The 12,359-nt window shown below is 34.7% G+C and overlaps 2 protein-coding genes across 2 annotated transcripts; one reads left to right on the top strand and one right to left on the bottom strand.

Moving 5' to 3' along the window:
• The first annotated feature begins 3,710 nt into the window (after positions 1 to 3,710).
• On the top strand, positions 3,711 to 6,387 carry LOC125191723 (pectinesterase-like). Its single transcript, XM_048089128.1, has 3 exons — positions 3,711 to 4,111; positions 4,441 to 5,037; positions 5,530 to 6,387. Exons 1-3 carry the CDS (start codon positions 3,823 to 3,825, stop codon positions 6,216 to 6,218), a joined length of 1,575 nt encoding a protein of 524 aa, XP_047945085.1. The 5' UTR covers positions 3,711 to 3,822; the 3' UTR covers positions 6,219 to 6,387.
• A 3,105-nt stretch (positions 6,388 to 9,492) lies between these two features.
• On the bottom strand, positions 9,493 to 10,699 carry LOC125193553 (putative disease resistance protein RGA3). Its single transcript, XM_048091374.1, has one exon. It carries the CDS (start codon positions 10,697 to 10,699, stop codon positions 9,521 to 9,523), a length of 1,179 nt encoding a protein of 392 aa, XP_047947331.1. The 3' UTR covers positions 9,493 to 9,520.
• Positions 10,700 to 12,359: the final 1,660 nt, after the last annotated feature.

The raw sequence follows: 12,359 nt of genomic DNA, 5'->3' as shown, positions 1-12,359 counted from the left end.
TCAACATAGGCTAAATTCATGTGTATATTAAATAACTATTATATTATATTAATATTTATGCGACCATATATTAATTACTATAATTCTGCATTAGTAAATCGTTTCTATTTAACATAAAAGTCTCATATAGATTTAGCCTTTTATTAGAGCCAAGATTATAGTATTAAATCTTGAAAGAAAAACATTTTTTATTTGGATCAGGATGAAGTGATGAACCTGTTCATCCGAGGATAATTTTCAACCATAATAGATTATTAGTAGTCAATTGACTCAATTCTTAATATTTAATTATTAGTTCATTCTTAATCTTAATGTTGTTATCAAATTGGGATGAATTATTCAAATAGTAATTAATCTATTTATATATATACATACATACAATTTCAGCTCTATATGGAATGTTTTTGCATTTGTCTCGAGTGGCGTCGAATCAAATCAACAATAACACAATTTAGTTAACTCATTTAAATCTAGAAATTTTTTTATTAATAAATAAAATTATTGTCTCATCAAGTATTCAATTATGCTAATCAAGACCATACACGTGTATCAACAACCACCCCATATCGTCAAGGTTTCTGTCGAAGACATGGACACAAATAAATGACTAATATAACAATTGTTTTTCCCAATTAATTTTATGTATATCTTCCCATCCCAATCCTTATAAATTGTACTACTATGATTTTATTCATAACTTACTAAATTCACACAAATATAATTGGTCAATTATAATATCTATAAGTCTTTTATAGTGTATCTGATAAAAAAGAATCCACAAACCCCAACAAAGCATTCGTCAAGAATATCTAAAGTGACTAATCTATTAATTAATCCCCATACGTTTGAAACTTAATAAAGTCATTATCAAAGAAAAAGAGATTAACATTCTTAACATAATCATGACATTTTCACGTGTTTAAAATCAACTGCAACATCATTATATCTTTCACTGATAGGAGGTGGATGAAATAATAACAAAAATTACAAACTTCGTAATTTATATTTTAATTTGTTAAAATGTATTTGACAGACCATAATTTGACCATTTTTATGATTTATTTGGCTAATAATAATATCATAAAGAAAATTGGGTTCCAATATTAAGTTTCTTGTCCCGTTTATTTTACTTGGATGTACATAAAGAATCAAAGATACGAGTTTTTGATTATTCAAGATTAACTTGTTTGGGGATTATCTTTGCCCAATCAAAAACCGTTGTGATTAATTTTATTTCATTGTAAGGTAACAATCATAATTATTTAGGAAAAAACTATTGGTCAGATTATGTATAATCTCCCAAAGCCCTTTCTACATCGAAATCGTTATCAAGGCAACTACTAATATAGAGAAATTAATATGAAAAAAACAAGTAAAAGTAGTTGACAAGTCAAGCTCTTATTTAGAAGAGATGAAAAGCAATGCAATTACGCAAAGGGAGATTAAAAACGTGTTTGCATGACTACTTGGATTAGGACATTTTAGTACTACTTCGGTACTATATTAAAAGAGTTGGAATTATAACTCTCATTGAATTGATAAGTAGATAAGTATTTCACTTCAATTATACCACATTTGAGTTTATTCTGCTCGGATTGCGGGTTAATTGAGTTCGAATTTCAAGTAATTGACATGATAAGTAGATAAATTGTACTTTTTCTTACGTGTTAAATAATCTAATTTATGATTTATAATATTAAAAATGAAATATAAATACATTTAACTATTTTTTAAATATGTTATCAAAATATTTCTTATTGTGAACTTGTTCATTTATATAATAATAAAAGTAATGCATAGTTATATTATACTAAATATAAATTAGAAGGCTTATTATTTTTTGTATAATTATTTATTTTAATAAAAATACTCTCTCCGTCCTTCATTAATTTAATTTTGTCTCATCATAGTATAACTAAAGAGGGTAATTATAGTATAATAATAGTACTATAGTAAATTACATGTATTTAATTTTAATTACTACGATATTTCATAATAGAAACTTCAACATCATATGATAGATAAGAATACTACTTTATTGTGATGCGTCAATTTCCGTAGACATTATATTGTAGTCAAGTGTGATTGCTGGGTCAAATGGTACCCAAATTTCTACGACCCTCTCTTTATTGTCTACACTTTATTAATTATTGGCATGGATTTAACTGATCATCCAGGTTTAATACCATCCATTAATTTTCATTTGTTACAATCGACTCAATGATATTAGGCTATTGACATGACTTCGAATTAAAAAATTAAAGAATGTGACTACGAAAATGACTCTACTCATTAATATTGATAATTTTAGGTGATAATATTGTTTATTTCAATTCAATTTGTGTTGATCTTAATATACAGGAAATTTGTAATTACTCCGTATTTAATAAAAAGAACATGAAGGTTAATATTAACTCACGATGATATACAATTTAGTTGGTAAGACGTTTCTCATCTAATTATCAATGAAAACGAAAACCTAATTATGTTCTTGTAGTTTAAATTAAGTTAATAGTGTGATATTTATCTGAAAGACAAATTGAAAACAAAAATCTCCATTATCATGGATGAGACAAGACAATTTTATCTACAAGTTTTCAACCATTTTGAATTAGGATGAGCACTGAATTATATAAATTGGAAAAAGCAAATTGGATGCAATGGAACTAGCTAGAGTGATAGGGTCAGGTTGGAGGTGATATTTTTAGTAAATACTATATTATAATAATAGTATTCTGGCAATTAAAAATTAAATTTATTTATTCTCTTAGAATAAATAAAATTCAACCGAGTCTTATTTTATAAGATTGACGATTGCCATAATAAGAAACATTATCAGAATCATTAATATCCATAATAGAAACACCTTTCAGTGTATAATAAAAAATATTATGTGCGTGGTTAATTTAATATTTTGAGGAGATGGGGGAGTGTATAATACTACTAATGTATGTGTGCATGATTTGGAATTTAATGTGTAGCCGGTATAAGAAATACAAATGGTCCTCACTAATAAATGCTAATTAATTTGATTCCCTTAATGCTTAATCTACTTTTTCATCAAATAATTATCGTAGAAAATATCATTCATAATTTCATAGTGGAGAAGCAAAATACAAAAATTAGGCAGGTTGGCTAATTCAATAAGATTTGAAATTAAACAAGGCGAGGCAGGCAGGTCCCATAATCTGGTTTTTTCTTTAAGCAATGAATCACTAATTTAGTAAAACATGTCCCACCATTATTTCCCCAAATTAATATTGTAATGCCAGCTAGCTTACATGTAAAATCAAAAAAAGGCCCATATCTCATTTTATTCTATTGCCTTATACACATATTCAACATGCGTTAATAATATCAAAAATTGAAAAAGAGTATCTGAATTAATAATGAAATAAGTAATAAATCACTAAAAACGGGGTTTAGCAAGCACCGAAGTGCTCGCTAGACACCAAATTAAGTGCTCGTTGCAGAGTGAACATGTCGTACGTGCTCGCGAGATCCTGTTTATAGTACAAACAAGTTGGCTAAAGTTAATTAATAATGTAACATGCAATATTAAAGTAGTTAACTAAGCAAGGACAAGGGAGCTTTTCCAAAATGGATAACTATAAGTGGAGTGTGATGACATGAACTAACAAATTGACCCCTAAACCACCTCTCCATGCAGCCTTCCTCTATCTCTATAAAATCCCCCATATTCCTAACCATATATCACACACATTCATAAAATCATCACACATCAATCCTAGCTACTTTATACACTCTCATCAATCAAGAAACCCTAAATTCCACCTCTCTTTAAATTTTTGTAGCATCCCAATGGAATCCCAAAAGTGCATTATTTTGTGGGTTTTGTTGATCTCGAATTTGAGCATAGTGTGCTTGGGAAAAGATGCCACGTTGGATGAGAAAGTTAGAACACAATGTGGGTTCACTAGGTATCCTACGTTGTGTGTCCAAACCTTGACAGGGTCAGGGTCAAGTGTAGATCTCTTGTCTGTCCTTGTCAACTCCACCATGTCCCAAACCAATTTGCCCAATTCCAATTTCGAAGTCCTAAGCTCCCATTTCATCTCTCCTCAAGCTCAACAAGCCCGAATCGCCATCGGTAACCGCACCCTTCTTTTCATCATTATTATTGTTGTTCATTAAATAAAAACAGTATTTATCGAACACTGAAATAGTCTGTATCAAACAAAAGTGCTCGATAAAGACAAAATACCAGCACTTTTTGAGCACAAAATGTGCTTAGTAAAAGGTTTGTTAGGTAAATTTGCGAGCACTTTTTACCGTACTCGAAAAGTGCTACTCGAAAAGTGCAACATTTTTTCGACGTTTCCTATTACTACCATCTATCACAAAAGGTAGTTGCTTGGTAAAGTCCGTATTTTGTAGATTTTTTCTTAAAATTTTTGGTCTCGTGTTTTGTTTCATCAGACTACTGCCACGACCTAATGAGCATGTCGCGGAAACGGCTCAACCAAGCCCTGGACGCCTTAAAAAAGTCGCCCGAGAAACACAAGGACGACATCCAGACGTGGCTGAGCGCCGCCCTCACGTTCCAGCAGACGTGCAAGGACTCGGTCGAGGCCCATGCCAACTCAAACGCATACGTGGAAGAGATAACAAAGAAAATGGACTTTTTGTCTGAACTAGGCAGCAACCCTCTGGCCCTGGCCAACCGGATCGTCGTCGGGAAGTCTCCGGCCCCCAGCCGGAAACTCCTCGGACGGGAGAATTTTCCGAGGTGGGTGTCCGCCGGCGACCGGAAACTGCTCCAGAGCACGGCGATCAAGGCGAATGCGGTGGTGGCGAAGGACGGGAGCGGCCACTACACGACGGTGTCGGCGGCGATCGCGGCGGCCGGCGGCGGCAGGTTTGTGATTTATGTGAAGGCGGGGACTTATAATGAGAAGATTAATACTAATAAAGATGGGATTACGCTAATTGGGGATGGGAAATATTCTACTATTATCACCGCCGCCGGCAGCGTTGGCAAAGGCGGCTCTTCTCTTCGTGGATCAGCTACCTTTAGTGAGCTTTCTCTCTCTCTTTCTTGATTTTTGTTGAGAAAAGTGACGTCGATTTTATTGGATTATTCTTATGTCTAAGAATCAACAACTTTTTTGTGTATTAATTTAGGCTGATTAATTGGCTACTTTTAGTAAGACTAATGACTAATTAATTAAAAAGTGGGAAAATGTTAGATGCTTCCATTTTAGTGTCGGTTGCCAATTATGTTGCAATTAGAATATGCTTAGGGATGTCTTTATGTCATAAATTATTAAATCATACATCTAATTAATTTGGTATTTATGTTGAATTTCATGAATTAGCTATTGCAATTGACAATTAAGTAAAATTGTACTGAAAACTAAATAAATCAAGTAAACTTATGTGATTTTGATTTTGATTTTCAGAATATTTTATCCACTAACAATATTTCAATTATTTTTTTTTCTCTTACTAACAATTTAACTAGTGTCGTTTCAAAAGTTTTTTATTTAACGTTTACAATGTGATCAGCTATTACTGGCGACGGGTTCATAGCGCGGGACATCGGGTTCCAGAACACGGCGGGGCCGAACGCGGAGCAGGCGGTGGCGCTAACGATCGCGTCCGACCGGTCGGTGCTGTACCGGTGCAGCATCGCGGGTTACCAGGACACGCTGTACGCGCTGTCCCTCCGCCAGTTCTACCGCGAGTGCGACATCTACGGGACGGTCGACTTCATCTTCGGCAACGCGGCCGCAGTGTTCCAGAGCTGCGGCCTCTACCTCCGCCGGCCCCGCGGCGGAGGGGCCTACAACGTGATCCTGGCGAACGGACGGAGCGACCCGGGCCAGAACACGGGTTTCTCCGTCCAGAACTGCCGGATCACGGGGGCCGCGGACTACTCGTCGGCCCAGAAGTCGTACCTGGGCCGGCCGTGGAAGGCCTACTCGAGGGCGGTGGTGATGCAGTCGAACATCGACCGCGCCATCGCCTCGAGGGGGTGGGTGGAGTGGCCCGGGGCGGGCGGTGGGACCTACAAGTCGTTGTATTTCGCGGAGTATGCCAACATGGGGGGCGGCGCGGCGACGTCGGGCCGGGTGGGGTGGGCCGGGTTCAAGGTGCTCGGGGCCGCGGAGGCGGGGAAGTTCACGGTTGCGAATTTCATCGGAGGGAACTCGTGGCTGCCGTCGACGGGGGTGACGTTTGATTCCGGGCTTTGAAGGTTATTTGGTTTTGTATATAAGTTGAATGAAACCAAGTTAAGTAAAAAAAAAAGTGATGATGAATTTCGATTGATGTATTTTTAATTTGTTAGAAATGGTGAAGTGATTGTAACGTGTATCTTGAGAATAATATGTAAATGTAAAATGCATCTTTGATTTCGATGAATTTATTCTCCTTTTGATACGATTTTCACTACTAGCGTTGATGACTATAACGAATAGTGGATCAGAAACGTTGTAACCGATTAAAGGGTGGAAACCAACGTTCCAATGAATTGAACTTTGGAGAACCATATATATAATTTTCATCACATTCCTTTCAAAATGTAGGCACATTACAAATTAGAGTTTATTAGTCATAATTTTAACGTCGATAGTTTGAGAATTCGTGCATGGTATTATAGTTATAAATAAGGAATTACTATTAACCTTATATAGAGACAACCGCCAACCATTTGATAGGACTAATGCTACATCAATTGATGATTTGATTAACAAATGAAAAAGGATAAATTAAGTGCTAGTATTACTATAGATATTATGGTAATTGTCATTATCAAGTTGTTTCTTGTTGTGATTGACAATATAGAAAAGCAGATATAATCATCCTTATCCATAACTAAATAAAGTACCTAATTCTCAATCACTTGTTTCACAAATGTAGAGTGTCTAGAGACCCCATGATAATGATAATCCAAACACCAGCTTGAGATAATTATTTCTACTTTTCTCGCTATGTTTTTGGCATTATGAAAGTTGGAATAATTATTTTTTTGGCTGAGAAAAATTGTGATATCATAGTGGATCACTTAAATGTTTGTTTTCATCTATCCTTTTTAATAAGTCGTGCGATGCGACATTTAATTGATTTCCACTTTAAAAAATTAAACAAAATGTTCAAGTAGGGGTAAAATTAATATTTTAGCTTTAATTTCATTATCAAGTAAGAGAGCCATTAATTAAAAGAGGTCCAATCATAACATATATACTAATCAAATGATAGATTCATTATCAAATTATAGATCCATTAATCAACTGGTCATATAACGAAAAAGTTATTTGTTTCAATTTTTAGAAACAACTTTTATTTTTGATTGAGAAAATGTCCACATTTTTCAATATCTAAGAGAAATTAAGTTGATGTAACACGTAATTAAAAAGTTGGTATAATCAAATTTGATGCATCCCTCAAAAACTCACTCCAATGGAGACTAAAACAACTATTCCTTATAATTAGCACCATGGTATATTTGACAATGATATGATTAAGATATGAGTATTATTTATTAATATATTGCTATTAATTTTATTTATGTTTGGCTACAAGCTAATTATAGGTCTTTATCAAAGCATTAATATTGGTAGTTGATTGGCATAGCCTTTTAAAACTCCCATTATAGGAAAAATCATGTGGTTTCAAAACTCTACACAAAAACTAGAAATCATACTTTGTAGTACTTTCTTTTTTATTTTTAGAACTTACAAACAGTGGCGGAGCCAGACTTTTAGCGATGGGGGGCCCAAACAACTACTCCCTTCATCCATAAAAAATAATCACATTTATGGACGACAAAGAGTTTTAATGAGAAAATGATAAAGTAAAAGAAATAATGTATAAAAATATGGATAAAGTAAGAGAGATGAGAGAAAAAGAGGTAATAAAGTATGAGAGGAAAATTTTCCATTTTTATAAATGGTACTCCCTTTGTCCCACAAAAGATGTCACACTTGTGGGACGGCACGAGATTTTAGGAGATTTTGTTTTGTGTGTTAAATGGAGAGAGAAAATATATTTCTTATATTCACGTGAGAGAGAACTTTTTCCAAAAAGGAAAATGTGACATCTTTTGTGGAACAAACTAAAAAGGAAAGTGTGACATCTTTTGTGGGATGAAGGGAGTACTATGTTTTGTGGACATTCCAAAATGGCAAAATGGAACTTTTTTCTTGAATGGAGGGAGTATTAAAATTTATTGAGTATGTTCAATATTCGGAAATCACTCGAACATAAGCTATAGAAAAGTTGTGCGTAAGAAATAGATAATAAGAAAAATATGAATATATTTTTTAGGACATTGCATTGATATTAATATTAATAATATTATAATATAATATTATATATTTACATGTTTATAGAATTATGTTTATTCTTAGAGGAAATATCATTTTTTATGAAAAAAAATTTAAATCATTTATGCAAAATTACTAGAGAGAAAATCAATAAAAATAGTAGTGTGAGAAAATCAGTAAATACTATAAATGAATATGATAAAATCATTACTACCGTAAACAATTATCTACCTTTTTTTTAGAAAATCTCAAAAAACACACACATCAGTTAAGAGAATGAAAGCAGCAACAGGATTCGATCTTGGGACCACGCAAATGAGAGGCTGGAACTCACGCCAACTCGGCTAACTACTGATATTGCTTATGTCGCATACATATAATATATATAGTAAATGTTCAAACGGCTGGGGGGTCCAAGGGCCCCCCGGCCCCACCGTGGCTCCGCCACTGCTTACAAAACAGATTCAACTTTTATCAATACGGAATCATTATACAATCCATGTTAAATTAAATGAGCCTTAGAATTTATCAGTTCAAATTTATTAACCACGTTGAAAAAGGGCCAATGCAATTTAATAAAGAATTCCTATTTAATAAACGATTGCCCATGCTACATATTGTTAGAGCCCATGAATGAAGCCCAAGGCCCAAGCCCAAGTTAGAGGTTATTACTACTCCTAGCAGTGTTTTTAAGTCTTCATACTATCATCAAAAAAGAGGTTAGACAAAGGGGAAATGAATGGTTTATTATTTTATTTTATTTTTCACTATTTTGGGTTATATATCCAAGAAAAAGAAGTCAAAACAATAACATTTATAAATTTCGTTAACAAGAAAACACATTCAAGTATACGAATTTACAAAAGGACGAGTGATATAAGTCTTTAATAAATACGCATTTTACATGTTTATTTTACATAAAAGCAAAATTTCTAAATAAGAGAGAGATAAACTTAATGTATTTTGGGCAGAGTTGGAACAAAAAAAACATAGATCGAGCAGTGAACAATCCACTAAAATCCACATATTCCAAGTAGTACAAATCATAATAGCAAATATGACAATTTGAGCAAGACAAAGCTAAACCTAAATAGTTCGACTCTCGTACTCTGATTCGAGAAAGAACCATAAAGAAAACCCGAAAGGAAATCAAAGCTAAACTCGACTCTATACAGGAATAACAAAACATAAGCGTTAAACCTAGAATATAATAAATGTACAGGTCCCTATCAGAATCTCAACTGCAGGTTGTGTAATTCGTCCTCTTTCACATATAACCATTCCTCGCGCGTCCTCTTAAACCGAAGAATTCCTCCTAGAGCCTCAGCAATGAGGGGCACGCCAACACACTTCTTCACAATCTCCTTCCCAATTATTTCCAGATGCGGAGATACCTCTTCGTTAGGGCCGAAGGCTCGAGACCTGAGCAACATCCAACAATTCTCATCAGAAAGTCTCTTGAGGCGATGAGCTGGAAGTGTCCCCATTATATGAGCAACCTTATTTTGGCGTGCGGTGACAATGATGGATGCACCAGTTGAGCCACATGATAGAATATTTTTCAACTTAAACCATTTCTCCTGGTCTTCATTCCAAACATCATCAAGTACAATCAAATATCTTTTTTGACTCAACAACTTCCGAAGCTCACGTTGTAAAACATCCAACTGACCCAAAGCTACTGCGCTCCCTGTTGCATCTTCGATCATAGCCTTCAACAAAGTTTTCAATTCGAAATTTTTGGATACATAAACCCAAATTCTTATATCATAGTGTTCTCCCACCCGCGGATCGTTATAGACTAACTTAGCCAGAGTTGTCTTGCCAATACCACCGACACCAATGATTGGCAACACAGATATACCCTTATCTTCCTTTACATCATTCACCAATATCTGCACAATCTTTTCTTTATCTTCTTCTCTATCATAGATCTGATCATATTGGGTTAACAGGGAAATAGTTTCACGGGAGGGAGGAACAACAACTTCTCTAGGCTTATCAGCAGGCATTTGAAATTTAGCGCTCTCTGTAGCAAATTTAGCGCTCTCTGTAGCAACAACCTCTAGTTTCTCCGTGACTCGTTTCATCCTCCCCCGGATAATGCGACTATAAAACATATTCCGGGGGCTGTAGCGACTGAGTTTGTTGAGTTTGGAGCCATGAGTATTGCACTCATCCAATATGTCATCGATCTTATAAGCAAGGGCGCCGAGCTTTTGCACCCAATCTCGGAAGGATCTGTTTACGATTTGCTTGATTTCAGTATCTTTCAATTCGGCTTGAAGGGTAATGAGGGTGTTTGAAAGCTTCTTCATCTCCTTGTCAACGCCCAAGATCAGTCCGACCTCCTCCGTAATAAGTGATCTCAGCTTATCGAGAATGTCTTTAAGAAACGCCTCTGCCATAGTGCGATAACAAAAATTCGGGATGCTTTACTGTAAAAAAACTAAGAAATCAGTTTCCTATTAACGAATGAGATATGGAGATATGACAATACTCAATGCACGAAAACTAAAGATAGAAGCACTCTTGGAAGTAAGATGGCTTTTTATAAGTGACAAAATTTACTCTAATCCTAATATATATTGGAGGTAAACCCTAACCTTTAAGATGTAGATGACCAATCCTAATCTCATATGGAGATATTATATAATGTGATAAACATGGAAAAAAATCAAAACTAAACTAAAACAATTCAACCGAATATATTATATTAAAATCCATCTATCTCAATCTTCGAACTCTTGCTCTTTCGAGAATCCAGCCCATAGGTGGGTTCATGGGAGGTCCATGAATCAATTACCTTTCAGAAAGCAATATATAAATATGTGAATTTAATTATACGTCAACATGTGAATCAATTATGTTCTATTGTGTGGAAATTGGTTGATAGTTGATAAATATGAAAATAATTGATATTATTTTAATCGCATTGACTTCTCATAGTCAATACGAGTATTATTTTATGAAAATCTTTATTAACTCCAGTTAGTCTACTATTAGATCCAAATTCAATTATATACTATATGAAGTTTCTAAAGAAAAACTAGCTGAGGAAACCATGAACTGAAATCATGTACTATACCAATCACGTTTCCAAAGAAAACTAAGTAACGAAAAAATCATAAATTTTTATGTTGTAGTCATTTTCTATGGTATGATCTGAAATCAATTTCAGCATATCCTGGCTGGAGATTATGTTTTCTTCAAAGTATTCCCATCGAAAGGGATAATGAGATTTGGCGTAAAGGACTTGAAGCCGCGATTTGTTGGGCCTTAAGAAGTTCTCGAGGGAGTAGGTCCCGTAGCCTGTAGATTGGCGCAACGCAACCACCAAGCCTTGGAAACGTGCACAACGTGATCAGAACACATGATCCACAACAAAGAGGTCGCTGATAGGCTAGTTTTCGTCACTCGGATTAGATCACTTTTCGGACTTCTTAGTTGAATATTTGCATGATAAGATGTTATTTTGGCAGGGAATTGAGCTTATGGATCGGAGGCATTATAGAAAGGCATTTATAGTGGAGTGATGCAAAAAGGAGGCAAAAAGTGCAAGAATTTGAAGAAAATCAGAAAAATGGCAAACTGCCCAAGCTGGACCCGACGGGAAAACTGCATGAAGCCACTTGAGCACAATTACAAGACTGCTTCCCATTGCAACACGTGTCCACCTCCGTCTAAGGCATGAGAAGAGGGAAATATCTTTTGTTAAATGAGAGATATGTAAAAAAGTACTTAACTTAGCTTGGGACCAACTACCAAGACATTCCATCTATTATACTCCCTCCGTCCCACATTTATAGTAACATTTAGTTATGGCACGGGTTTTAAGGAATTGGTGGAGTGTGTAATTAATGAAGTGAGAGATGGAGTGTGTAATAAATGAAGTGAGATGATGAAGTGTGTAATAAATGAAGTGAGTTGGTTGAAGGTGGTCCCTCTTTGACTTTTTGATTTTTTATTTTTGTTTAGATTTATTTTAATATAGATAATGGCATTTGGGTGTAATTTTAGTGAATAATGGGGTAAAATTTTATGTGCAAATATGGTAAATTCTAAATG

This window comes from Salvia hispanica, chromosome 6, assembly GCF_023119035.1.
Source record: "Salvia hispanica cultivar TCC Black 2014 chromosome 6, UniMelb_Shisp_WGS_1.0, whole genome shotgun sequence".
Classification (NCBI taxonomy): domain Eukaryota; kingdom Viridiplantae; phylum Streptophyta; class Magnoliopsida; order Lamiales; family Lamiaceae; genus Salvia; species Salvia hispanica.
This window is presented reverse-complemented; position numbering and strand designations above follow the sequence as displayed.

Bases quoted from the DNA above. Each gene is read 5' to 3' on its own strand.
- LOC125191723 (XM_048089128.1), top strand. From the start codon at position 3,823: ATGGAATCCCAAAAGTGCATTATTTTGTGGGTTTTGTTGATCTCGAAT. The intron at 4,112-4,440 runs GTAACCGCACCC...TTGTTTCATCAG, and splicing joins ACAAGCCCGAATCGCCATCG to ACTACTGCCACGACCTAATG. The intron at 5,038-5,529 runs GTGAGCTTTCTC...CAATGTGATCAG, and splicing joins TCGTGGATCAGCTACCTTTA to CTATTACTGGCGACGGGTTC.
- LOC125193553 (XM_048091374.1), bottom strand. From the start codon at position 10,699: ATGGCAGAGGCGTTTCTTAAAGACATTCTCGATAAGCTGAGATCACTT.